The sequence below is a fragment of the Typopeltis vanoorti genome, chromosome 2 (genome assembly GCF_054136105.1).
Source record: "Typopeltis vanoorti isolate ZY-2024b chromosome 2, IOZ_Tvanoo_1.0, whole genome shotgun sequence".
Taxonomy (NCBI): Eukaryota; Metazoa; Arthropoda; class Arachnida; order Uropygi; family Thelyphonidae; genus Typopeltis; species Typopeltis vanoorti.
The window spans coordinates 40,115,496-40,143,279 of record NC_143550.1 but is presented as its reverse complement, the minus strand read 5'-3'; the positions used below and the strand labels follow the sequence as shown (position 1 = coordinate 40,143,279).

The window sequence follows — 27,784 nt, the reverse complement described above, 5'->3', positions numbered from 1 at the left end:
ACAAACATTTTACCATTTATAATTACTCATGTCTTATCATCCTGAGATAGTTGAGGATAATTCTTGGAGCAATCTCCCTTGCAAATTAGATCAGCCTCTGCCAGAAACGTTCTGATACATTTCTTTATTGGATTCTTGTTATTTGTTAAGTCTTGTCGAAAGGCTATTCCATCCTTCCCTCCTGAACACTAACTGAGCATCTAAGAGTATCGGATACAGGGGTGGCTCGTGCATAGGAACTGCGGAACTGCAACACCCCCCAATGTTTATCGATATATAAATATATTTATTAATTTATTTATATTTGCTTGTAATATTTAATTTTATCACCAACAATCCTATACGGTTTTCTTATTTTGTATGAAAAATAATAAAAATCCATCTTGTAGCACTTAGAAGGGCGAAGGACGCTAGCGGCATTGTGTTTACCACAGTGTCATATTGCAACGCGCCAAGCATATGCACATCATAGTGTGATGCGTGATATTAGCGTAATGCGGCACTGTCCATCGAGCAGTTCGACTGTTGTTTATATGCAGTTTGCGCCAGTAGGAGAGTGTTCGTAGTGCTTATCGTGTTTACTCCGTCTCTTTAAATATTTGGACATTACAATTAAAGACATAACATTTGTTATAGTTTTTATTTTAGAACGTTATTGGGGTTATGATAATGGATTTTATTTTTAAGTAATTTTGAATTATACTAAACTGTATAATTTTATCGATAATAAACAATATTTTTTAATGTTTAATTTTTTTTTTTAATTTTACGAAAATTTTGATATTTTATACAAACACATATACACTGTACTTACAATGTGTATGTATATTTCGAAAGTTGCAACACCTTCACGATTTCAAGCCACGAGCTGCCACTGATCGGATATTATTGATGTAGGCATACGACAAATAAATATATTTGAAACTCTGATAAGTCTCTTATCGTTACGTCATTACCCTGGAATTTTATAGCTGTTCCTATTTTTTTTTTCCATATATCTGACTCACGTCATTCGTTATTTTGGAGGATTTTCAAACATTTTTTAAACTGTTCAAATGTGTATGTGTGTGTGTGTGTGTGTGTGTTAAAGCACTACACTAAAATGAAAAAAAAAAAATACTAAAAATACTGACCTTGAAAAAAGTTTACAAAGTACTGCTTTGAAATATCCGCTGTCAATTTATAAAAGATTAAACTTTCCCAAGAGAAATCTTTGCCGGCTGAAGTATTAGCCCCAACCATTTATATTAATAGCACATCTAACTTTAACTTAAAATAGATGGGATATGCAGTATAATGATCTGCTCGTGAAAAATATATATATCAGCTGGAAACCCGCGCCTTATAACCATGGATTATACGGACCGAGGTTACGATTTGACGTCTGTTATTATAATTGTCCGGAATAAAGTAGATAGAACTCGCCAAAGTTTATAAAGGTATTAACAGAACAAGTATGAGTTGAAACGATAATCTGTATTCGTTAAACATAATTTGTTAATTATTTCCTATTTTAAATTTAGGAGAGAGATATTAATAATAACGACCAATGGGTGTAATTAGAAATATTGTAAATAATGAATACTCTTAAGTACTGATTAGTACCAACAATAATTAAATTGTGTTGGAAATGTATCCAATAGTAAATAGGCGATTGATCTTTGCTATTATCAACCGTGATAAAATATTGTCATATGATAATACAGTCGAAAGTATAACAGAGCGGTGGGTTAGTTGGCAATTTATCTCCTTATATGCAAATTAATATTTTTATTTTTATTTATTTATTTTATTCATCGATATTTAATAAACTTTCTTTTCATGAACAGCATGAAAAAGCAAAGAAGATAAAAAATTCGGTTAAGAATAATGTTTAAAAGGAAAGAAGCCAAAGTTATCCCACCATCGATCTCTTTGGCTTCTATTTCAGTAGACTAAAATAGAAGGCGTTAAATCCTTATAAAGCCCGTTAAAGATTTCGACAAGTCAATCGTGGTGTTAACCGGTGTCTGCCAGGTTAAAGTCAGTTGTAAAGTTTCGGGATAAACTTGTCAAAGCCTATTACAGCTCAACACAAAAACAGATCGGTGTGTGTGTGTGTGTGTGTGTGTGTGTGTGTGTGTGTGTGTGTGTGTGTGTGCAGGGCCGTCGCCAGATTAGATCGCGCCATGAGGCAAACAATTAAATATCGCCTCTGATGGATTATAAGACAAAGATATAAGAAAATCTCCACTTGCTATTTTGTTTTTATTACAAGAGAAACATTAATGCAAAACGATTACATAATAATGTTAATTAAATGTTTGCTCTACGGGGATATCGCACATTAAAACTGTTTATAAGCTCTTCTAAATTTAAATTATAAGCTATGTCCACCTGTATCGATATAGATGCTAGACCAACCAATCTTTGTTGGGTTATTGCTGTTCGCAAATAATTTTTAATCAGTTTAAGCTTGGAAAAACTTCTTTCCACACTTGCTACGCTAACAGGAATTGTTTAGACATATTGCCAACCTCAATATGGCTGAACGAGCGCCCTTATTAAGCCGCGCCGTGAGACAAGCTGCCTCTATGCTACATCCTGTCGACGGTACTGTGTGTGTGTGTGTGTGTGTGTGTGTGTGTGTGTGTGTGTGTGTGTGTGTGTGTGTGTGTGTGTGTGTGTGTGTGTGTGTGTGTGTGTGTGTGTGTGTGTGTGTGTGTGTGTGTGTTAGAAGGGAAAGAGAGACAGATAGAGATGCAACATCCAAATCCTCCTTCAGCCAAGAAAGAATATAACAATACAGAAAAATGATGATGAGATGAATAAATTAACGAGCAAAGCAACTGATGCTATGATGTTAGTCTATTAATCATGTTAACTGCTGGTTAAAAGGGGATATACTACAACAAATAGGATATTAAACAATTTTTTTAGAATATAATAATTTATAACACCAATAACAAATCTTAATTTTTATTCATAAGCCGGTATTCATGTCGATTTTAAAATTGAGAAATACTTTGACGTACTTAAACATTGAAATTTAGAAAAAAAAAAATGTCATGATAGTTGGAGTTATATTTTGTTCGGATAAAAAGGGATTGTTTCACTACGTATTTAGAATGGCGAAACACAAAATTAGGAGGAAGTTTCTTAAATGGCCTCAGTAAGAATAAGTCGAGTTTAAAGAATTCAAATAATAAGAAAATAATAAACATTAAAAAAAAAAAAAAACTGGTTGGTACTTCAAGGTAAACACACGTGCTTTAAACATGAAAAGTAACCATGACAACATTACTTGAGAAACAAAGAAAGAAACTATTTTATTCTCAAATAATAATGTCAATAGAGCTACACCTCAAAAGATATAAAGATGTTCTCTATTTGGTCCAACTTTAACAAGGTGCACACACACTTCCTGAAATTAGTAACACATATTAAACTAAAATTACAATAAGAATGAAAATAAAATAAAGTTTCTCAAAACTTACCTTTCGAAGCTCACAGCTGTCAAATTTAAAACGGATGCCATCCCTGAGAGCATCTCAACATAGGAACTAAGTTTACAGGTGGCACCACCAGCATCCCAGGTAATAACAAAATACTCAAGTGTCTCCAGCGGCACATATATTACCAACAAGAGTAGGTCAGCAACAGCTAAGCTCACGAGGAACGTACATGTAGGAGAACGCGAAGGTCTCGAGCCTGCCCACGTTGCAATAACGACACTGTTACCTACGACACCAATGAGGAATGTCACAGCGTGTGTCAAAATGATGGGAACAAATGTAGGATTAATGACATGTGGATCCAGCATATCTTGCGGACGATCCATGAAGATTCTTGCCTGTTCTTCACACAGAATGCCATCCTTCATACAAGTAGAGTTAGCCATTGTAATCTGTATATAAAAAAAAAAGCCAAGCAGACGTTATTTGACTATTACGTGCTGCACGTGATACACTTGTCAAAAATAACTGCGTGAAATATTTAAATCGTACATTGTGACGTGAAAAGCCTAAATCTTTTATTAAGTTACCATTTTTATAAATGGAATCTCACACATTTTGTCCTTATTCTTTCTGTGTTTTGACTATCAATTTGAGAGTAATAATACTAGACAGTGACATCCAATGTGCATTAACTTTGCGTGTTTTTGTGACATTTTGAAATGTCCTTACGATTGTATTGTGAATAAATGAAATTATTTTTTCTCTCTAAAAAAGTACGCATGTTCTTTTTATAAGTTGTCGAAACTTAATATCAGCTAGGTGCGACAAATGGATTGTGAGAGTCTTACAAAAATACCTCAAATAATCACCACTTTTTTTATTTTCATTTTTACTGCTTTGAACTGTGGTAAATGCATGTTTGTCTGTGTAAGCAAAAAGAGAATCCAACACGTGTTCTTTTTTTGCTATAGTTTGATCAGTTTGGGATTTATGTGTCTCTAAAAGCACGCTTATCATAGAAGGAAATGCATTGTTGCGATTAATTGTTTTGAGTTTCGTTTACGTACCATGCTAGCATGAATATCAAACACGGTTTAAAAAAGGGCAATGAATCACTGACAGCAATGCAAAAAATTATTGTAAATTTTAGTAGTATAACAATCATAAAATGAATTTAAAATATATTAAATATTTCAGAATCTATTAATAATAGGGAAATTATACGACTGCGTATATAATTTAAATGGAATAATAATAATAATAATTGTTTCACAATGCTAAGGTTTATTATCACACAGAGTATTTACATATAAATACAGTGAAACTTATATTTTCTGTACAGTGTACAAAATGCAGAGTACTTATATTTTTATAAATATACATTTTTTAAACTAGCTAAATATTTATCTATCGTATTTACATATGGATTGGCACGAATGTGCATAAAATTCACTATACAATGCAGTAATACAACACATAACTCAATAATAATAATAATAATGGAATTATTTTATATAAATATGCATACTTTTTCTGTATTTTGTCATTTGTATTTTTATTTCAATATTTGTATGTATATTTCCTTCTAATTTTCAATCTCGCTATAATATCTAATTAGCAACTGTTTCAGCTCTCTGTAGGTCCCTAGGTGTCGTCGAACGGCAGTTTGCTTATCATGTCAGGTACGTAGAAGTTTCAGTGGCTTTGCCGTAGTGATTGTTGTACTTATATGTTATGTAGTTTGTTGACTGTGGTCTTGTTATCTGATATGATGTTCTGGTTACTCTATAGGTTGGACTGAAGTAATGTTTTAACATGACTGTATAGTGGCATAAGTGTTTCACCTTAAATATTTTGTGTTCTGTCATTGCTATCCGTATGAGTGTGGGCTCTTCCATTTATTCCCAGAATACCAGTTTTGCCATTATATTTTCCAACGATTGTAATCTGTTAAGTTTGGAGTCTGCATAGAATGTGTATTATGTAATTGCATATTTTAAAATATTTTATATGCGATTGTGTTTTCACATAATGCTTTATAGATTAGTATTTTTATGTATGTCGAGGGAATGTCTTTTAATCGATATAGTTTGCTTGCTATCATCCTGAGTTTGTTGTGTAGGTAGTTTATATGGCTATTCCAATTTTGATCAGCATCGAAGTGAAGTCCAAGAGAGCGTGTTGTTTTCACCTTTGTAATGGTTGTGGTTTTAGGATCAGCGCTTTGTGTATAGAAGGATGGATGTCAGATAGTGAGATATTTAGTTTCTATGGGTTGGCTCTGGGGTTTTTGAATATCATTAGCTTTGATTTTGCAGAGTCTATAGATATGCCATTTTCAATTAGCGATCAGATTGGTGTCATGTTGCATATTTGTGTAAGCAATGTTTGCGTTTTGTGAATGGATACTATGGCTGTGTTATCTGAGTATTGGAAGATCTTACTTTTTAGGGGTAGTTGACTAATATCGTGTGTGTGTGTGTGTATATATATATATATGTTGAACTGAATGGGGAAAAGAACAGCTTCTAGATACTCCACAGGCTACCGGTAGTTCTTTGCTGTACGCTGATCCTATACGTGTGGTGTGCTTTCTGTTTTTCATGTATGCTTTGAACCACTGGAATAGACGACTTCCGATTCCGATATGTGTTAGTTTGTTCAACAAGGTTTTGTGTGTCAGTGTGTCAAACGCTTGCGTTAGGTCAATAAAAACAATTGATATTATTATGTTTTTATCTAACGCAGCGTTTATTACTGTTAAATCTTCTGGGGGGTGTTGCTGTCCCTTTATTTTTTGGGATGATTTAGAGTGGCATAATGGTCTGACAGTTTACATGTTTTGACGGTTGCTGTATAGCTGTGTGGAAGGGCGCGTATATTATGTGGTCAATACAGGATGAGGTGACTGATCCTTACAGTTGCATGATGGAGGATTATGTTATACTCTGAAAAGAGGCCTAGGTATTGTGCTGTGCTGTTATTTATGTTCATAATGTCTATATTTACGTCAACTATTATTATCTGATAATAATACCTGATAATAATATTTACGTCAACTATTATTATCTGATAATAATACCTGATAATAATATTTACGTCAACTATTATTATCAAGTATTCCGAAGCACCTTTTCTTTGGTAGAAAGCCAGCTGTTAAATTCATCGAGAAATTTTGTGGATTGTAGATTTGTGGATTTGTAGATTGCGTTTAATATAAAAAGAGTTCTCTTGTTTGATGTTTTAAACTTCGATACATATATTTTCCGCATATTCTAATTTATAGTTTATTTCTATTCCTTCTAATTTATGTTTGCTAAATAGTATTATAGCATCGTCTCGTTTAGTTTGTATGTAGTGTTTATCTCGTTGAAAGTTTGGCATTTGGTGACTGGTTACCTCTTCGTTTGTTGTAGATACTTCTGTTAATACTAAAATATCTGTGTTGTCTATATCTCCCTTCAGATAAGCTTGCAGGATCAGCCAGTAATTTTGAATGCTACTGATCAGGGCCGGCGGAAGTGGGCATGCTGGCGCCGCTACGAAGGGGGCGCCGCCGCAGGGACACGGTTCATAAGTTCACTTTTGAGAAAAAATTTTTATCATAAAAACAAAAAATTCTTAAAATGATCACATTAAAATAAATAAGACCGGATACCGAATAAAAATTTAAAAAAAATGTACATTGCTGCCTCTTTGATCAGCCGGCTGTTTATAATTTTGCAGCGATAGCAGGCTAAATGCTTGCCTGCAGAATGTTGTGTCTACTGCAGTCTTTTCGAATTTTCGTACAAAACATTTGTTGCTAGTTAACCAGTCATATGGTACGCATCTCAGTAGGCTACGGACAGTAGGGCAGTGCGGACTATTATTTCGTCTCTGTGTCGCGTTGTGTAATAATTTCTTGTGGATATAAAATAGAAATGGAATCAAAAATTTAAAAACGTTATCCGATGTGCAAAATCGTAAGCGTCATGCTGCAAAAGAAACAGATATTAAGAAACAAACTGGGACTCTTAATAAATTTGTTAAAATATTAAAATATTCTGATGCAGATTGTAACCAACTCGATACATCAGAAATCAGAGTTGAAGAACCGTGCACATCATCCAGTTTCCATGAAAGTACTATTGCAACTATTGGACAAGATAACAAGACGCATGATTTGAGTTGATTTAATTGAAATGGGGCCTGTTCAAAAGAAAAATATAATATATCCCAGAGATGCATATAGTCGTAAATTTGGCGACACTTATTGTAATAGAAAAATGGGAAAAGGGGGAGCTCGTGCAAGGAACATGGCTCATTTATTCCGAAACTTTAAATTCTATCTTTTGTTTTTGTTGCAAACTTTTCTCACCTACTGAATCAAGTAGTCTTGTAGAAGGTTAGAACGATTGGAGAAATGTAAGTACAAATTTGCATAGGCATGAGACTAGTTTAACTCACATGAAAAATTTCTTAAAATGGAAGGAACTTGATAAAAATTAAAAAACCAAAAACTACTATTGATTGCCAGACTCAAAGCATGTATGAAATGGAAAAGAAATACTGGACGAGTGTGTTAGAACGCTTGATTTAAATTATAAAATTGCTTGGTAGCCAAAATTTAGCTTTTCGCGGATCATCTGATAAATTATATGAAAGGAATAACGGCAATTTTTTAAAATTAGTCGAAATGTTTGCGAAGTTTGATCCCGTTATGGAAAATCATGTTGAAAGGGCCCTACAGGGAAACAATAGAGTACACTATTTGAGTAAAAACAGTCAAAACGAAATATTGGAAACTTTAGGTAGCGCAATCAGGGATACAATTTCATTATCAATTCGAAAATCTAAATATTATTCCATAATTTTAGACTGCACACCTGATGCAAGTAAAACAGAACAAATGGCCATTATTATTCGCTTTGTTTCCTGTGACAATGGAATTGTCAAGATCAGGGAAAACGTTTTAGGTTTTGCAGATATATCACATTCCACAGGACGTGGTTTATGTGCAACAATAATCGAACAACTGGAAAAATGAAACATTCCAGTTGAAGACATGTGAGGTCAAGGGTATGACAATAGGGCAAATATGAAAGGGGGAAAATATGGGCTCCAAAATTTGCTTTTGAACAAAAATCCTCGAGCACATGGCACGTAAAAATCGTGGATTTTTACATGCCATGTGCTGCTCATATTCTAAATTTAATCATTAACGATGCAGCCAAAGTAAATGTAGATACAATTAGTTTCTTTGCAATTATTCAAGAAATGTACAATTTCTTTTCATTCTCTTACAAACGTTGGGCAATCCTTTTAAAGTTCGTAAAAAATTTAACATTGAAACAGCCATCAGAAACGCGATGGGAAAGTAAAATTAATGCAATCTGCCTTCTACGATATCAGTTGGGAGAAATTTACGATGCACTTTTTGAAATTTTAAATAATGAAAATTTTAATAAAGAAACTCAGCATGGAGCACAAACATTATGTGCTAAAATAAAGGACTACAAATTTATTTGCTCTCTTATAACTTGGCATGATTTACTTAACAGAATAAACCCTGTGAGTAAAATGCTTCAAGACAAAAATATGAACATTACACTTGCTTTAGAATCTATCGAAAACTTAAAAATATTCTTACAAGAGTATCGATCAGATACAAATTTTAAAGAAGTTCTAAAAACGGCAAAAGAACTGAGTGAAGAGGTGGATAGAGAACAAGAATTTAAAACTGGTACGGAAGTTCGACGACGAAAGAAGACACGACAATTTGACTACGAGCATCACGACGAAACGCCACAATCGCCAGAAGATAAATTTAGAGTGGATGTATTTTATACACTTCTAGACGTTGCAATGTGTTCGTTAATAGAACGTTTTGAACAGCTAAAAACATATTATGATAATTTCAATTTCTTGTATAGATTACTACAAATTAATAACGAAGAGTTACGAAAAATTGTGACGATTTAGAGATTCTCTTGAAGGACGGCGACAATAAAGACGTAAATGCAATACAACTATATGACGAGTTATGTACTTTCCGGGATATTTTTCGGAAGGATAATTTAAATATTCAAAACCCTTTCGATATTCTTAATTTACCTGTGTTCAATAATTTATCTTTCCCTAACTTTTCAATTGCTTTAAGAATACTATTAACCTTACCAAGTTGAAATTGATTAAAACTTACTTAAGAACAAGTATGTCACAAAAAAGGCTTGTTAGTTTGGTGTTAATAGCTATTGAAAATGATGTATGTGCGGAATTAAACGTTATGACCATTATTTCTAATTTTGTGAATATGAAATCAAAAACCCTAAAATTTTAATAAAAAAATTTCAAGTATATTTATGATGTAATTTAATTTATTTTCTATTATTCTGTAAAGATGTTATTTTTTGAATAAATGTTCTAATTATTTATTCTTTTCTTATTTTCTCATCTATTTTGAGTTTCTTTCATTTTGCTAAAAGATAGTTCCACTTATAAAAATTATTAAAAATTTTTTACAAGTTACTAAGAATTTAGTAACTTGTAAAATGCAAGAATTTTTTATACTTTAGTTCAAATAAATTTTAACTTTAATTTAAATTCATTTTAATTTTGTTAGCGATTCGGGTCGGTGAGAAGGCTATAATCCCTGTATCATTATATTCAACGATTAAAGTGAAGTGGCTTTATCAAAATTTGCTTTAACTTTTGAGAATTTTTTGAATATTCGGGTTTTTGACGATTATCCTGCCTAGTCAACATCCCCGGTTCGTTACATTTAGCGAACCTACGTGTGGCTGTTCTGTCAAAATTTATTTAAGAAATTTCAGATAATTTAAATTTTTATTATCGTTAAAGAACCACACACGCCCGGATAGTTACAGGGGCGCTTAGATAGAAATTGCATGCGGGCGGCAAAGACCCTAGCGCCGGTTCTGCTCCTGATGTTGATATGGATAGATAGCCCTTTTTTGGAGGTAGTAATATTCCGGGGTAATTAGATCTGTTTGGTGGTCTGCGTTCATATGTGCTGGTATGTTGTTCCCTTCTTTAAGACGTAGTAGTGTTCCTTTTAATGTGGAAAAAATAATATAGTATACTTTTAAATGAAGTTGAAATTTTAAAATTGGCAGCCATATAGAATACAAAAGTAGTTCTAACGAAATAAGAGAGAGAGAGAGAATATGAATATACTTCTATTTCCTTTCAGGAAAAATAGGAACACGATCCTATAGACTTATTTGTTTCTGTTTATCTCGAACAACTGGTGAAAGCTATACTTGTTACAAGAAGAATATGACATCTGTAACATTTATTGGAATAAAAAATAAATAAAACACAGCATATGATATTTTTATGAGCTGCTGTGTTTAATGCATAGTTCTTTCATCTACTAAAGGCACTGTATGGAACAAGTCAAATAGAAGCCACGCAAGCTATTGATTTCGATCTGTATGTAGATGTATTTAAATATTGGATATCCAGTAGTATTCCACTGTCGATTTCATGGGTTTTTTTCTCTCTCTCTCTTATAACTGAAGCATAACTGAACCCGCTACCCCTGTTATTTACTGGAAAACAAAAGCATTATCCGAACTCATATTTGCATTAATATATACAAGGAATGAATAGATATTCGAAACTTAGAAGGAATAAATGTAAGTAGTAAGCCTAAGTTAGCGACAGGTGCTTCCTTAGCAGATGACTAAGAGTAGTATTCGTAATCTTTCGACCATGTAAATATTTGCAGATGCTGTCACAGACGAATGGCCAAACGAAAACGTTGATCGAGCACGTGCTCATTCCTTTCGCATTAGTATGCTTGCAATCTGTATTTCATGCGTAGTCAATTATGAAACAATTAATCTCTACTAAGAAATTTTTACATTAATTATAGAAAATTGAATTAATAAGAAATTAATAAAGTACACGCATTTATTATTATTTTTATTTATTCCTTATGTACTCATTAAAATTATTAGGAACTACTTTACATCTCTATTTAAACAATGCCAAAGCATAATCAAAAAAGGATTACGTGACTTTCTTAAATTAGTCACGTGATTTAAAAATATTCATATTCATTATCCTTTCCTTCACTGTTGATTTTGGCAAATTTTTCCTTTTGAAATTGTTTTTCCATCTTCACGGTTATTGTATTTATCTTTTTATGGTACTTTTATTTCTTCAATCGCTTAAACATGAAACTAGAATGGCAATTGCTGCCGATTGCTTATAGCGCAGCGGCAGAGAGGAGAATATAAAGGTAGTGGCCAAGAACTTGAGAAGTCATCGAGGCCAAAAATATGATAGCGGGTTAAGTGCAAATGACAACAGAATGATTCGATTTGCAGTTGCACACGAACACTTGTGATGATGAGATCCAGCTTCTAGGTGAAGGTAGAGGAGATTCAAGGCTTAGTGGTGTATAAAATTGACTACTGCCTATGATCGTGATTTTCGACATACAGTTCTACACCCAATAGCTGACGCACGACAGTGGTTCTGATGACTTACATAAGTCCGTTGAAGGTTTTAAAATCTATAGTATATTAACGCAGTGGGTGGACTAAATTTTATTTATTTATTTATTTATTTTATGTATACAGGATAACCATAATTAAAGAGGAGGTGTTCAGAATCCTGTAGCGAAAAATGTATTGGACGAAATTCAACCAAACTTACTGTAAGTACACGCTAGAACATGGGATTTTTATTTATTGAGAAAAAATAGTGCAAAATCCTGCCACCAACGAACTGGTACTAGAATCGCGTGAGATTTGCATGTACTTAGTGCGTTTCTAATCTCACTGTTTCTACTGACGAGTTGGTGAATATAATGAAGACCTAAACGGATTCGCGTCATTATGATAAGACTAAAGTGCTATGGATCTCACCTTACCGAAACGTGCTTTGCTATCAACACGTAATGCTAATGATGCGCTTCGAGAATTCCAGCGTTTGAAAGATAAGAGAAAAGGTCCAATGACAATAACAAATCTTAGAAAGATGATTTTGCGATGTGAAAACAGCAGATCTTTAGCAGTGAGGCCAACAAAAAGGCGCAAAGGGATTGTTCCTCACAAATTGACGAAGTTGCAACTGCCGTCGTGGAACACGGAATGAATAACACACAAGGGTTCAACAGTGTTCGGGCAGTATTGAAGAAACTGGACATACCATACTCAACTGTGTGGAAAATCCTGCGTCAAATACTGTGGTTTTTCCCCTACAAGATCTCCCATACTCGAGCTTTGCTTCATGATGATGTGGAAACTCGACTGTAGTTTGCCCTGACGTTATTAGCTAGAATGGTGGTGGATGATGCATGGCCGTGGAAGATCTTGCAGAGTGACGAGGCACTTTTTTTATCTGAACGGTAAACTCACACAACTGACGCATTTCCCACAACATGGCCACTCGTTCACCTTATCTCACCCCCTGTGATTTTTGGTTGTGGGGTCATCTGAAACGTGTGGTGTATGAAGGTCATGTTTCTAATTTATCAACTTTGAAAGACAGAATAACGCAGTATGTGAGGCAAATCAATGGAGATCTGTTGCGTTTCTTCCACGTACAAAATGTCATTCACGAATGCAGTTCTTAGAACATCTGAAAGGAGGACATATTGCACCACATTTGTAAGTTATACGAACACGAAAATTGATTTGCTGTGTCTCTTAGTTAAACAGCCATTGCTGTTTAACTAATTCCAAACCACGCGCTTATACCTCCAAATATCACCTGGTGGCAGAATTTTGTACTATTTTTATTTTCTGTAAATAAAACCCCAATTTTACCAGCGTGTACTTATACCGAGTTTCGTATTTTTTAATTAATTTTGTCCCAACATCCGGAAAACTTTTTAAGCATCAAACATAGGACTTATTTAAAGCTACTTCAAGATTCCCATGAGCAAGGCTCTGGTGACATCGAGCAATGAAATTTATTCCCATACCCAAAATGAGATGTGAACCTAAAGCTGGTTAGTTGGAGAGCGGGTATGTTTACCACTCGAAGTTCAGTTCAAATGTCTTTAAATATATTAAACATTCATATTAAACTTAATGCACTAATAATATTACTTTTAATAGAAAATAGCTCTCAAATTTACCACTAAAAGTTAAATAAAATCATTATAGAAAGCATAAATTTAACTGTTGATCTGTGCAGAACAATGCATGCCAAAATACACAGGAAAACGGAGATTAATGGTAACTTAATTTGATATAATTGTAAAATGAACCAAATTAAAGTGGGTGAACCATTAAATGACAGTAAGGTAAGTACGGCAGCGTCTCTGAACGGATAGAGCAATCGACAGCTCCCTTTCACTTGTCGCCACCCTCAGCACATTCTTGGATTTTACAGTATAGCAGTTCTGCCTACATGCATAACAGTATCCCACTGCTACTATAGGACAGAGACATATTCTACAAGCGCCTTTATGCTGTATGTGTGCGCAGAGTACGCATGTACGTGTCAAGAATTCGTTTTAATTTTTAATTAGCTACATCTGAAACTAGTTTAGTATTGCGTTAATAATCAACCATGTACGCCGAAAAACTGGACTTGATTATCCATCCATTATAACATTAAAACATTTATATTCTGTTTGAAATTTAAAAGTTTATTCCACCCCTGTAGTACTCAAAAGTGAGTAAACAAACCATTCAGTTAACCAAAGAAGAAAAGCAATTGCTCGCAAACCAAACTCAATAAAAATGCAGATGTTGCATTTTCATCTATCGGCATCTGCAGTGTACGATAGAATATAGGCTGATGTATGAACAAACACCTTGATCAGCAATAACAGAATAGCAGTTAAAGTTTTCCAAGAAACACTAAAATTATCGCTGTGAAAGCAAGGTAAATACCAAAGCAAGTCACGTTACGTTTATCATGGAGTTAATTTAACTTTAATTTTAAAGGCTTCCCTGAAAACGGTATTTCTTATCTGAGTATTGATATTCTCCTGTTTTGTATTAAATCATTCACAGCCTACCTTTCTACTTTCGACACCAGGAGGAAAAACGCCGATAACAGATCTCGACTACGCAGTTTTCCCTGACGAAAATAATAATCGCGATTTATGGATAACAAACTGCAATAAAAGACCGAAAGCTGAGGTAAGAGATAGTAACAAAATAGAAGAGATACATGTATGGCCCATAAAATGCTTGAATATGTTGGGAGGAGATAATTCATCCGGAAAAATTACAGGAATGTTTTAAATGGAAAGAAGAAAGTCGTGCGATCAATGGAGTGAGGAAACATGGATCAATAGGGCAGGTTGTAAGAGATAAACTAGTTTAGAACCGGCCGAGCGAAGTAAGTGGAGAATGCCAAAGGCGGATGTAAGCTATTTCCCACCCTCCACCCCCATAGTGGACGAAGTTGCTTGAATAAATTCAATTTCTTCATACCTTCGAAACTAGAATGAGCTGAAGTTGGAAGAGATTCTCCTTGCAGCCATAAACGGAACAAACTTGATAGGTTATATTTAAACAGATCTTTCCCAATTCTGTATTTCTAAATGGCAGCATTTCGAACGCATTTATTAATTATTCATCAGGAATGATAATGAAGAGAATTCAGTAATTAGACTGTATATTTAATTACACTTTGGGATATTTAATTAGTGTCCATAGTTTATCTTTTTGTGGAACTTGCATTTTAATAATTGGTTACCGTTAGGAATAAAAAAAAAAGAAGTTGTCCTAAGAAAATGATAAACTAGCAAAGTTCAGAAACTGGGGATTGTTCAGATCTGAGCACCGTTTTTCTGAATATTATTTGTAGTAGTAGTCAAAAAGTATTCCTAATTTATAAACTGAAGCTTGGGAAATGTAAGTCCTAATAAGAGTTCCTCGCGTCCCAACCGATGGAAAAATGGAGTCGTCGGAGGACTAAAGACGGGCTTTAGGTTTTTACCTGAATATACTAGTTCAAAGCGAACCTATTGGTCCTTTGGGACATCCCGCCTTTTAAATAGCGTACAGCACGCACACAGGCACGTACAAACTATCAGTCTGTTTCGAAAGTTTATGTTTCTTGGAGCCAACCCTAATGTGCAAACGCTGATGAAGATATTTAATTGTACTTTTTTAAAAATAATTTAATCACCAAGTAGCCTTTTAAGACTGTTTGTTTAAGATTCGTTTGCAACGTAAACACACTCTAGAATGTCACATAATATCAGGAAATTAATTTTGCTTGTTTTAAACATCTTTCTGGAAATCGGGTATGTTATTCTAGCATCGCTATTTTCCAATATTGTCTTAAGATACCTACTGATTAGCTTTTTTATTTATTTTTAATATATCTTTGCAAAAATTCATCGGTGACAAATTTCTACACGGTATTTTTGCTTAGAGAAATTATAGCGATTTTAGGGGTACAAAACTATGTGTGTGTGTGTGTGTGTGAGAGAGAGAGAGAGAGAGAGAGAGAGAGAGAGAGAGAGAGAAGAACAAAAAACGTAGATATAAGTTCGGACAATAACAAAATTGAGACAAGTTTAGCTCAGAAATACGCACAATACGAATGTCTCTCTAATACGAATCGAATTGCTCTCCTCTGAGAGCAATTTGATTCACAGGTGACTCCCTCCTTCATATGTGCACTTCAACCTCTGTCTCTCATAGATGGAATATTTCAGCTCTGTGTGTCTCTTCCATGGTCACTACTCCAGTGAATAGTCAAATATCATTCATACACTTGCTGTTAGGCCTGCTAAAATAAAAGCAGCAAAGTTTCCAACATTCCTTTACTGTGCAACTGCAAACTCATCGAACTTGCTTCTTCTCTTCTCTTCCTCGTTTATTCCATATACCACTATCCTCTGGAACAACCTTCCTCATGATGTGTTTCCCAACAATTTCAACCTACAGCTCTTTAAAAAGAATGCTAACAGGTTTCTCCTTTTTTTAACTCTGCACCTCACGCAGCATTGATGAGTATGGTTTTTGCACCTCTCGTGTGGTGGGTTACATAAAAGAAAAGAAAAGAAGAGGTGATGAAGGATTTGCCGAAGCTCAGAAATAAAGCCATCATGTCCCCCAGCGGACGAAGCGACCGGAAGAGAAGAACATTTAGTCAAAAGAAGATGGATGGATAGAAAACTGTTTTTGGAATGGACCTCGGGATAGAAGGAAGGTAGAACTAAATCAGATAATAATGGAGTGAAAAATTATAGTCTTCCAAAAATGAATAAACTGCTTGTGAAACTCGGTTGGAAGAGATGTTTCATCCAGAAAGCCTTTCTTTTCTTAATATATAACGCCTGTATTTGGACATAAGACGTTTTTCACTTACTTCGATTGAACAGATGACTCTGCATGATTTGCTACTAATTGGGAAGAAAGATGCTGTCTGACAAATTTCATTTCCAAATAAAGATTTGACTTAGTTTTAATGAGGCTTCATTGAATGACATTCTGATACTCTTCTTAAAATATTGCGTATGAGTGAGAGGAGGCTAATCCCAATGTTTTCGAAGAAGGGCTTGTGTTATACTGCGCCTCAACCTCCCTCTAGATGATAGCCTTTTCACAGGATTCACAGAGATATTACCTGCTCCGTAGAAATATTCTACCATAAATTTCTGCATCCGTATTTCTAGTTCTCTGTAGAATGATAATGTGCAATGTCATCTGATTGCTGTTATTGTCAGCGTAGTAATACTTCTGCCAAAACTTCTTGGCGCATAACTTGTGTAGCTAATGAGACTTCATAGAATGTAAGAAGATGCTTTTCTTCGGCAATTCATCGAGCCTTTGCACGTTCATTAAAAGTTCATAACGGCAATAACATGTTTTGCACAGCAGTGAACACCAAGACCGATAAAGGTGACAAAGGCTGTTTGACATTCGATACAAAGTGTCTCTGAGAGGATGGTCCTAGATGGACCAGGATATTTTAGAAATTATATAGTGCACGAGCATTTGAAGTTGAAGAGGATTCACAATGTTTTGCTCGCTAGTGCATACCATATCCAGGAATGCTAAATGATAATGGCTTTACTGCAAATGGAAGAAATATATTGTCTCTGTGATGAAGGAATCTGATTGATTGATTCTGCGAGATTCAGTCGCGGGTCTTCTTACGGAGATGACGGAAAATATTTTGCAGACATCACAGGGAAGAGTGACAGAAATGCCACCACCCAAATCAAGAGGAAGGTTAATCAAAGGATTAGTTTCATAATTCCCTCCTTAAGAAAGGGAAGATACTCATTCTACTTAGTCCACCTCATACCGATGGACAAACCCTACTAGGTCTGATTTAAAATTGACCTACAGCAGAGTAGGTAACTTAGCGAAACGAAGGTAATCAGGTCCCACCACTAAGCAATGGTGGAATTTTTCAACCACTAATAAGTGGTAGAATTCGACCACTAATAAGTGGTAGGATGATATCAGCCTTTCGTGGAGCATGAAACATTAAATTATCATAGTTTAAAACTTCGACTATAAATTAAGAAAACAGCGAAAGAAGTGATATATCAAACTCAGGAAGATAATCTCATGTAGCGAGAATTATAAATCAATAATATTTGATTGTTTCTTTTAAAACTTATTAAAATATGATTATTAAAATGCTGAATCATCTTTTAATTATCTGTTTATTTGATATTCTGCTGAGTTAGAATATAAACTAGATTTATTTAGTGAAGTCTTTTTCAGTCACTTTTGAGACCGAACTTAGGCAACGGTCTCATGCTGATTTACTATTAACGAATTATGTATGATACATACTTCTTTTTAGGCATTTTTCTACCGTCCAAAATTGTTAGACTGTCTTAATTTCTAGAAGGAATTTCTAGTTCTGAATATTGATGACACATTTTGCAATTTCGAATTTTGTTGGTCATTGTTGGTCTTATTGCAATTTGGCAATAAGACCAACAATGGTACAATGTAATAAATGTGGTTACCAGGAAAGATCTGTAACATCGGCCAATATTTAATTAAAATTAATTTAATTATATTCTTAATATATTCTGTTGAATTCGGTGATTGATCGCAGGGCGTTATCAATATAATCCATCTTTTATTATGAGACAAGACGTATTGAAAAGTCTGAATAATTGAAATAACCTCTCTGAATTCTAGCAACATTCCAGATAGGAAAACGATTATTCGTGGGATGCTAATTATGAGGCTTCGATTGTTCGTTGATAGCGAATGGTCCTTCAACAATTACCAATATGATATTGGAAGAAAACATGCGTGGTCCAGCCCAGCTTATATTTTATTCATTCTTCTAACTGCTTTTAATAGGGTAATTCTCATTGCGGAAGGATTGAAAAGTTCATTGACAAACCTGTCAATGAATATTTCAATTCCATGTGCTCAATATGCAGCCTAAAGATCTCCTTTGTTTAATATTGTGTGTCTAATATTTGTTTGTGTATATAATTTTAAATGGCAAATGGAGCTAAACGAATGCTCTGTAATACTCTTTGTAATTAGCTTTCCATTTGGCGAATAACATTCAATATAAAGTTTTGCAGTCAACTTATTGCCACTTTTTATGATTTTTTTAATATTATTTTTTTTAATAAAACTATTTTTTTGAAGTGAACAAGTAATCCCATTAGGTCACAGTAATGTATTTTTTCCCGCAAACATCAGCTAATTACTATCTCAAAAGATCGATATGTATGTGTGTGGAAAACGAATGAAACCTTCTGCTAAACGATTGGCTAAACGTTATACAAGAATCCACAGCAGTCTTCCAAAAAAAAAAAAAGTAGTGAAACAAGAGATCAAATAATATTGATGTAAGAAATGCAACTCAGGAAATAAATCTACCATAATTAAGTAAATGTTTAACACTGGAACTTACAAATAAATAAAAAAAAATAATTAATGACAATTCCAATCAAAGATATTCCAAACCTAACTGTTGCTAGAATCGTGGGTGAAGAATGTGTTTGGTGATGCATTGGAGTCCCTAGTGGTGAAATTAAAATGAGTAATTTTACCACTTTGATGATTCTCTTATAGTGGATTTAATAGAATGAGGTAGTTTAATAAAAAAATGTGTTTGCAACTTTAGGAGGGAATAAAACTAACACACTACACGTTGTTTGACAGTATTTTAATATGGCAGTTTATTTAGAAATAGAATTGCCAGGAGAGAAAGTGATAGTTGTTTGGGATTTACGACTGAAGCAACTAAAGGAATGAGTCCATTGTGTGTGTTATGTCTTTTAAATGCATGTGTTCTGTCCGGTTTGAATGATGAAAAACCTTTTATCTCTGTACGAAATCGGCTAACTAACCTTCAGTTGAAAAGTCCTCATTTTAGAAACGTAAAATTTGTTTGGGATTCGCAAACATGATATGACATCAAATAGAAAACTTTGTTATACGTTATGTCTAAGGTCATGTCATTAACAGTCGTTAATTTAATGTAAATTAAAAATATACATCTAATATGTGAAGTACTAAGTAAGAGAATTGTCGTTAATATCCTTACATTGAAATCACCTTTAACGCTTTTATGTTTAGTTAAATGAGAATGGTTAGTTAATGAACTTCATCCATTTAGATGACATTCTTTGAATATTAATACAGAGATTTAGTCGGAAGAATGGTAATTATTTAAAAAATAGGGAGTGGTTCTGTTTTTTTTTAAATAAGCAAATTTGATTGATATAATTAATTTACAGCGCAATCTTATGCGACGAGGTTAATGACCCAATTACACTTTTTAAAAAAGGCACGATGTTAAGATAATCCACGACTCCGTTTAAATTTACTTCACGGTTAATATTTCATAACATGTGATTATTAATTTTTTTCTTAGTTGTAGAAGCTAACTATAAACAATAAGGTTTAAATCGAGATTATAATTCTAAGTGAAGGAGGCCTCTTTCCCTCTGTAAGCATAAAGTAAAAATGATAAATGCGAGTAATTATGGTTACAATTCGACATATTAGCAAAGCTACCTTTCCAAAAGGCTAAGTTAGCTAAGAAGAAAGAATGCTCATTTTTCATTTACTTTTTTTCTCTTTGTAAAAAAGATAAACTTGGATATACATGGTTCTGAATATGGTGCGTTTTATATGCAAAAACTTAGAACAAAAATTTTACGGAAAAAATAAACAAAGAATTTTTTTTTATTCCCTAAATACTTGAAAGCCGACCTTTTTGAAAATCAGTTGGCAACCACCCTCAACTTTTCATTATTGTTGCAGCTTCACGGAATTTCAGTAGCGTGCTGGGCGAAACGCAATGATGTCGCATACGTATACGCCGTCTATCAGATAATAAATTTTACCAAGTTTAAAAACTCGAGATTTTAGGACAGAAAAGTCCAGTTAGCTTCATCAGAGATATACTAGCTCTGGAATCAGCTACAAAAGCTTATAAACTTTTGATTGAAGAGATTGCGGTTCTTAAAACAGTTGGAAGTGTTTGGGCAGGGAAACTAAGATTTATAAGATTGAGAGTAGCAGGAGAGGAGTAGAAGAGATAGGCTTATGTAGGTAAGATGTTTTTGGAGATTGGATATCATGGAGTAAACTGGAGACTACAGCGGATAATAATTAATGTTATGGGGCCATTGAGCAATGCTCAATGACCCCATATCAATTATTAACGAAACAGCTGGCATATATATAAGGTGTAAATGTGATGGGGACCTAAAGGATGCTACAGTTTATGTATCTAATGCAAGAAGTATTATGAATAGGGGAAGAGTTTCTAGATTCTTATAGATATTAATAAGACTTGGCTAACAGTAGATTATGTAGTTACAGGGATAGAGTATGATGAGTGTAGTGATCGCCTGGCGATGCACCTTCTAAGAGATAATCACTTATGTGCAATGCACAAAAATATTCAGTCTACTGCCAGTGACTATAAAAATGATATATGAACCAAATTTAACTATTATCTCTTTGAGACATTATGAGAAATATTTTATTTCATGGTCTGTATTTTATGGTCTTTCCCAGCTTCAGAAGCCATTTGCAGAACTTTTCCTTGGGCGATCTTCTCGTTTTTTACAATCGAATACAGTCATTTCGACCAAAGGGTTTCGTCTCTACCGACTGAGCTATGAAGGCTCTTCGCTTAAATATACACATGATACGTATTAAATAGAGTAGCAGATAGGGACATTCTTATCTAATTCCTTGGTTTATTTCTCAGATGATAGTTCAGAGTTGTAAACCGTATCTGGATTTTATTATCCTCATATTTGTATTTGTCTTTTTTGTAATATGGTAAATAAGAATTTCATATTTATCTTATTAAAAGCTTTTTCAAAATCAAAAAAATATGATACGTATTTCTAGATTATATATTCTTTCTTTTCTTCAAAAGGTCTATGTAAATGAAAGTTTACATAGACCTTTTGTGAGTGGGGATTAAGTAAATATAAAGTAGTTAGTAATTTTTGAATGTTTATTATTTAAATTAAAAATAAAATTTTATTTGTTGTAAGGAAAAACAAACAAAAATGAAATTTAAATTCGCTAATAGGAGTCGATACCATTACTTGGTGAATTTTAAACATATGTAGAACTATGTCGTGAGCATAACCTTCTGTCGAATTTGTATAATCTAATTCCTTACATCGAAATGATATTAACGTTAAATTTCAATATAAATTAGGTTTCAGTGAGATTTATAAAGTGGGCAACTTAGACGAACCCGATATCAGCATTGTCAACCAAAGTGACATTTTGAACTAGATTAGATACGTATGAATCATATTTAATAATTCTAGTTTTGTTTTAAATAACAATTAATTTAATGCTTGGTTTCTCTACAAAATAAATTTACTTTGTTTTCGTCTTTCTATTATTTAACTTTTGGCAATGGATGACCATAAAACAAGGAGATCAGGCACCATTAAGGACACAGATGTTTGGGTGTAATTAGTTTTCCCTTCTCGAGGAAATGCAAGCAGCGAAAGTAGTTAATTCCAACACACACACACACACACACACACACACACACACACACACACACACACACACACACACACACACACTGTGATTACTATACTGCAGTTATAAAATTTAGTCTGCTAGGCAACAGATTACCTTCAGCTAAAAGAAGGATGGACATAACACAGTTAAATTTAATAGAATTACATAGTACAGAAAGGGCTAAATCTCTTATATTTAAGTGTTTTTCAAGAAACCGTGGTAACATCTTATCTTCGAGAGAAAAAAAAATAAGAACGTTATTTTGTGATTTTTGTGAATTTGGCCAATTTACTAAGACACAAATTGGCCAAAACTTGAAAAATGAAAAGAATGGCTTTTCTATGTCATAAGTCTAACAGAAGAGAGACAAAAATGGATTGAAAACTTAAAAAAAAAAAAGAACAAATATTATAACGTCTGGGTTTGTAGTTCTCAATTGAAAAAAGTTGAAATATATATACTACAGTCTCCAAAGTATCCGCACACATTTTAGAAGTAGTTAATGAACTAAGTTACGTATATAAGGGAAGATGAAATAACGCTAAGCTTTGTTATTTCTCTGGGGAGCACAAAGAGAGATGAAGTGCTGAACGCCAACAAATGCGAGACCTTTCGACACTTCTGCGCATCTCAGAAGAAGGAGAATCCATTCCGATAATAGGGCAAGCAATCTGTCATGTAGGATGAGATGTTTAATATTACACGTCGGAAAATTAACTTTCCTTTTATGAACAATGTAGTTTTTAAAGTGGTAACTGTTTTGCTCGTTCAACAGTTGGAAAATTTTACATATAAAGCATGATTTCGCGTGTTGGTGACTAATTCGTACATCCTTCATTTCTTTGTCCCCTTCAGCATGAATTGACTATTCTTGGCAATCTGCCAGCCCTTGTTCTATGAACTGCGGGTGTACAATACTACGTACGGATTCTGATGGAATAACAGGGACTTCTTGTTAGTGGTGTAGCTGGAGCTTTTGCCACCCGGGGAGGTCCCTGAGTTTGCCGTCCTCTCAATACACATCAAAAATACTACAAAAAGTCAAAACGACGTATAGGGAAATAAATTAAAACATTGTTTATTTTTGAAGTAAAACTTTTGATTTCAACATTCTAAAATGTTATCTTTCTTGCTTTCTGTTAAGAAAATCGTCGATGACATTGGCGAAGTCTATTTCATAGTAATGTAGGTAATTCTTAATCAATTTTATTTAGAAAAACTCCTCTCACAACTAGAAACACTTACAGCAGTTGTGAGGAAAATTCGCAGTAGTATTACAGTATTTGGAACTGAGTTCTCCAGACTGTATTTTAGAATTAACTGCAAAAGTTCATAAAGGTTCAAAGTGCCGCCCGGAGCGGACCCCCCCCCCCCTCTAGCTACGCCTCTGCTTCTTGTCCTTCGCTTCCATACATGGTAATTAAAATGTTTAGAAACGTTTATTAATATATCCTCGTATTTTTACAACTCATTCATTACTTTTCAAATTATTTTTATTAACGAGTTCCTTACTTAATTCAATCATCTTTGGTTTTCCTTTCTCACTTCAAAATAAAAAACCTTGCTGTGTTGCATTGCTATGGATATATTTTTAGCTTGAATAATCATGCTAAAGCATGATCACACAAATAATCACATAAAGCACACTCGTAAAATCTCTAGAGATTGGATAGAATTCTGTTCGCCAAATCAGTGCCAAAAGACCTCAACTTTTCCATCTCTAATGAACGTAGACAACAATCCATTTCACAGCAAACAGTATTCCAAACTTTACAACAACATCAAAAAGGATTTATACAATATAAACTAATTACGGTAATAAACTTAATTCGTCTCAAGAACAAAATAAACACAGTATCGTATCGTCGAACTCATTACACTATACATTTTCATTAGCGATGACCAATTGAAACAGAATAACTGATAAAAGGAAAAATGTCAACATGCGTCCATCAATGTACTCCCAGTGTTGATTTTTGGTTAGCCTTAACCAAATAGGTAGTACCTGGAGAGGATAACAAATTATTTACAGAGTCCAAAGGTGTCAAGTTGCAGCGCAAGCTGCTTGAATTATTGGGAACCGAAACCCTTTAGACTTCACGAAGATATTTTAGATAGTAATGAAGTTTTCGAATCTAGTCAAGAAAGCGACATATTCCCTCTGTTATTCCCTACAAAAGCTGAGTTATCTGGTCTTAGTGAACTGTGTGTGTTTCAGGCGTATTATGATCAAACAGTCTCGGCGTTAATCCCATCAGTTAGAATGGGATGTTCATTATTTTAATATTATTGTCTTTTATTAGTGGTATTAGAATAGTTGATACTTTGTTTGAGAACTTTGGATTGACTTCAGGGAGGAAATGACTTGAGTAGAAGGGCTTAAATATTGACTGAGTCATATTTTACTAGCATCACAATAGGACATAAGTAGATAAACTTTAATTCAGTTATTTCTTTAGAATTCAATAAGAATATTAAAAACACAATTCACTTCTTGGACACAAAGAGGCGTTTCAATCAGGTTACTCATACAAATATTGCATAATTAACATCAGATATAGGTTTGAAAGAAAAGGCCACACACACACACACACACACACACAGTTCTTTAGTCGATCGTTCCATACAAGCCATCCTGATTTCTAGCATTGTGAAAAAATTACAATATTAGTAAGAATATCTATCTATTTATTCCCTTCTGCCATACGGCCGGGGGGGGGGGGGGAGAAGCTATATGCTACCATACTAGGGAGATGATTATGAGCAAGGTGATTTCCGGTTGCGTTCCTTGCCGTACTATATCCTATGACTGTAGCCGTGTGTTCACAGGGCCGGTTTGCGGGATGAAACTCCCCAGATAAACTGGCAGAAAAACCCTGCTGCCAACGCCGGCTAACTTGGCTAAGACTGAGGAAGATCATAATGAGGAAGCTGCTCACGTCGACGGGAGTCGAACCTAGGACACTCCTTCCCCAGGCTTATGGTTGCGAAGCGCATAGCCACTAGGCTAAGCAGGCGGACAGTAGGATTATAGTAAATATAATAGTTTATTTAGTCCATTTAAATATATTGATATACGAGGGACGTTGGTTCTGCATATTGGTTTAGAATAATGATTATCATCCTCGTGGCTTTAAATACATTTTCAGGCACATAATTAAAGACTATGATGGTATAAGAATGCATATAATAGTAGACACTATTTTCAGAATATCTATTATGTTCCTCATCTTTCCAGCATTCACGTTGTTGTTCCCAAGTATTTAAATCTCATCATTTTCCCCTTCTTCCTTTATTAAAAACCGAGTTCAGTTATAAATACACATTATAGCTAAACACATAAGATAAAAAGAGAATATTAAAATATTTCATGAATTAACATCATGTACGTGTTATGCTATCGTTACCATAGCAACACTACAGGATAAACAGCGGATAAACTCCGCACGGATCTTTCTAGGAGAGTCTTTTTATATTTGCATTTTTCTACAGTAAAGAAATATTAATAAACATTAAAACTCACCGGTTTATTTACAAGCCCCGCCCCTCTCAGATGAGCGAATTATCTTCAGAGAGAAATGGATATTTTAATCTAAAAATAAAATATGTAGGATGCTTTAGATAGGTAACAAGCGCATTCAATTATATACTCCCTTTTTTCTGCTTTGTGTGTGTGTGTGTGTGTGTGTGTGTGTGTGTGTGTGTGTGTGTGTGTGTGTGTGTGTGTGTGTGTGTGTGTGTGTGTGTGTGTGTGTGTGTGTGTGTGTGTGTGTGTGTGTGTGTGTGTGTGTGTAGTAATTAAAACCGACACTTACTATATTAGCTTGCGACAGACGCATTGGAATTAAACCATTGGAAGACTGTCATAATATTTAGTAAGGATTCAGACTCAAATTCCTAATGTTATTTCAAACATTCATTTGCATGATACTCGCCAAGCTCAAGCTTCATCTTAGAACGGTTTGTGTATCTAGTGCAATGAAACAATCAAGAGGTAACGAATACTCCATTTTTCTTATTGAATTGTAGGTTTTAAGCGAGCGTCCACAGTTCAGTTGGTTTCGAATATGCCCGTTTGTTAGAAAGACGGGAATTCAAATCCCATATAAAATGTCAAGAACTTTTATTAAGACTTTTCATCTGAAGGTGAGCTAGCTGGTTTCATACAGGATTGGAAGGTTTTTCCCCTGCAAGAAACTCGGGTTTTTCATCCCGCAAAAACAGGCAAACTATCCAGAAGATCACGGACAATATACAGATAGAGATGACTATGGGAATAAGGATTCACCACCCTATTCCAGTGAATTAAGTTTGATTCGCTGGAATAGGATGGTGAACGCCTGCTTGGTATGGTGTAGGGTCTACTCGTAAGCGTAAAATGTTTTCTATGTATTTTTAATGGCAATGCCAAATTACAATCTTAGATAGTAGCTACATCTAACTGGTCTGAGAAGATAAGCAACAAACATGATACGCTAATGCTTTGCAGTCTTCATTGTCTTAATAATTATAAAAATTTTCTTTTCATCGCAATATTTTTGGTCAATACTGACCAGGATTTATCGTGTTTTTACATGTTTAAAGAGGAAAGTGAACGAATGGTAGTGACCACTTCAGTGGAACATCTGCCAAGTAAAAATGGTATGCATATGAGAAAGTGATTAGTGAAAAAGTGTGAGAGAGGGTCATCTTAAAAAGCATCTATTAAGGTGCTCTCTCTTCCGGATAGCATCGAGTATTCTTAAGGAGGTTTCTGTGTGCACAATTCCGAATCGAGAACACTATGGTAAGGTGAATCGGATTTGGCATTTATATAAAGTTAGGGATTGAACAGGTAAGAAATAGCATCTTGAACGAAAGAGGACACTAAGTTTTTGGAAGCCTTGAATGTAACATATCCTTAATAGGAAAGATCAGAGGGTAAGTCAGCTGAAAAGAGAAACTCGATCCTGACTGGAGATATGAATATTATCAAAAGTATGTGGGAGCGAAATACAATCTCTCCTAAGAGGAAGAAAGACAGTGATATATTCTAGTAGCGATGAATCTCACCAGGTTATCCTCCCCACCGCTGGAGAATGGCAAGGAGATCGCTTTAAAGATCCTGAAACTAACTTGATATATTTCTGCGCCTGAATGCTTATCGATTGAAGAAGAGAACTTAAATGATATTTTTATGTGACGCCCACCCACAAAAAGATTATTGTAAACCAATAAGACATTGGTACCGTGGATGGACTAAGGATTTTTTTCATGTTTTATTAATTTTTCTATTTTTATTCATATTTAACATATTTAGAGAACAAACATTGATCTTTTTCAAGCCACTTCATGACTCCGATAAGCAGGGTGGAGGTCGCATACCATGAAATTCATCTCCACCTAATGATATTATATTCACGGCGGATT

General features: G+C 34.3%; 1 protein-coding gene across 1 annotated transcript in view; it reads right to left on the bottom strand.

Annotated features, from left to right (window-relative positions):
* The window catches only part of LOC150108941 (allatostatin-A receptor-like), a 246,917-nt gene that overhangs the window by 16,488 nt on the left and 202,645 nt on the right, over positions 1 to 27,784 (bottom strand). Inside the window, exon 2 of the mRNA XM_090401334.1 lies at positions 3,477 to 3,886. Coding sequence (XP_090257460.1) covers positions 3,477 to 3,880 — 404 coding nt within the window. The 5' untranslated portion in view covers positions 3,881 to 3,886. The remainder of the gene's footprint in view (positions 1 to 3,476; positions 3,887 to 27,784) is intronic.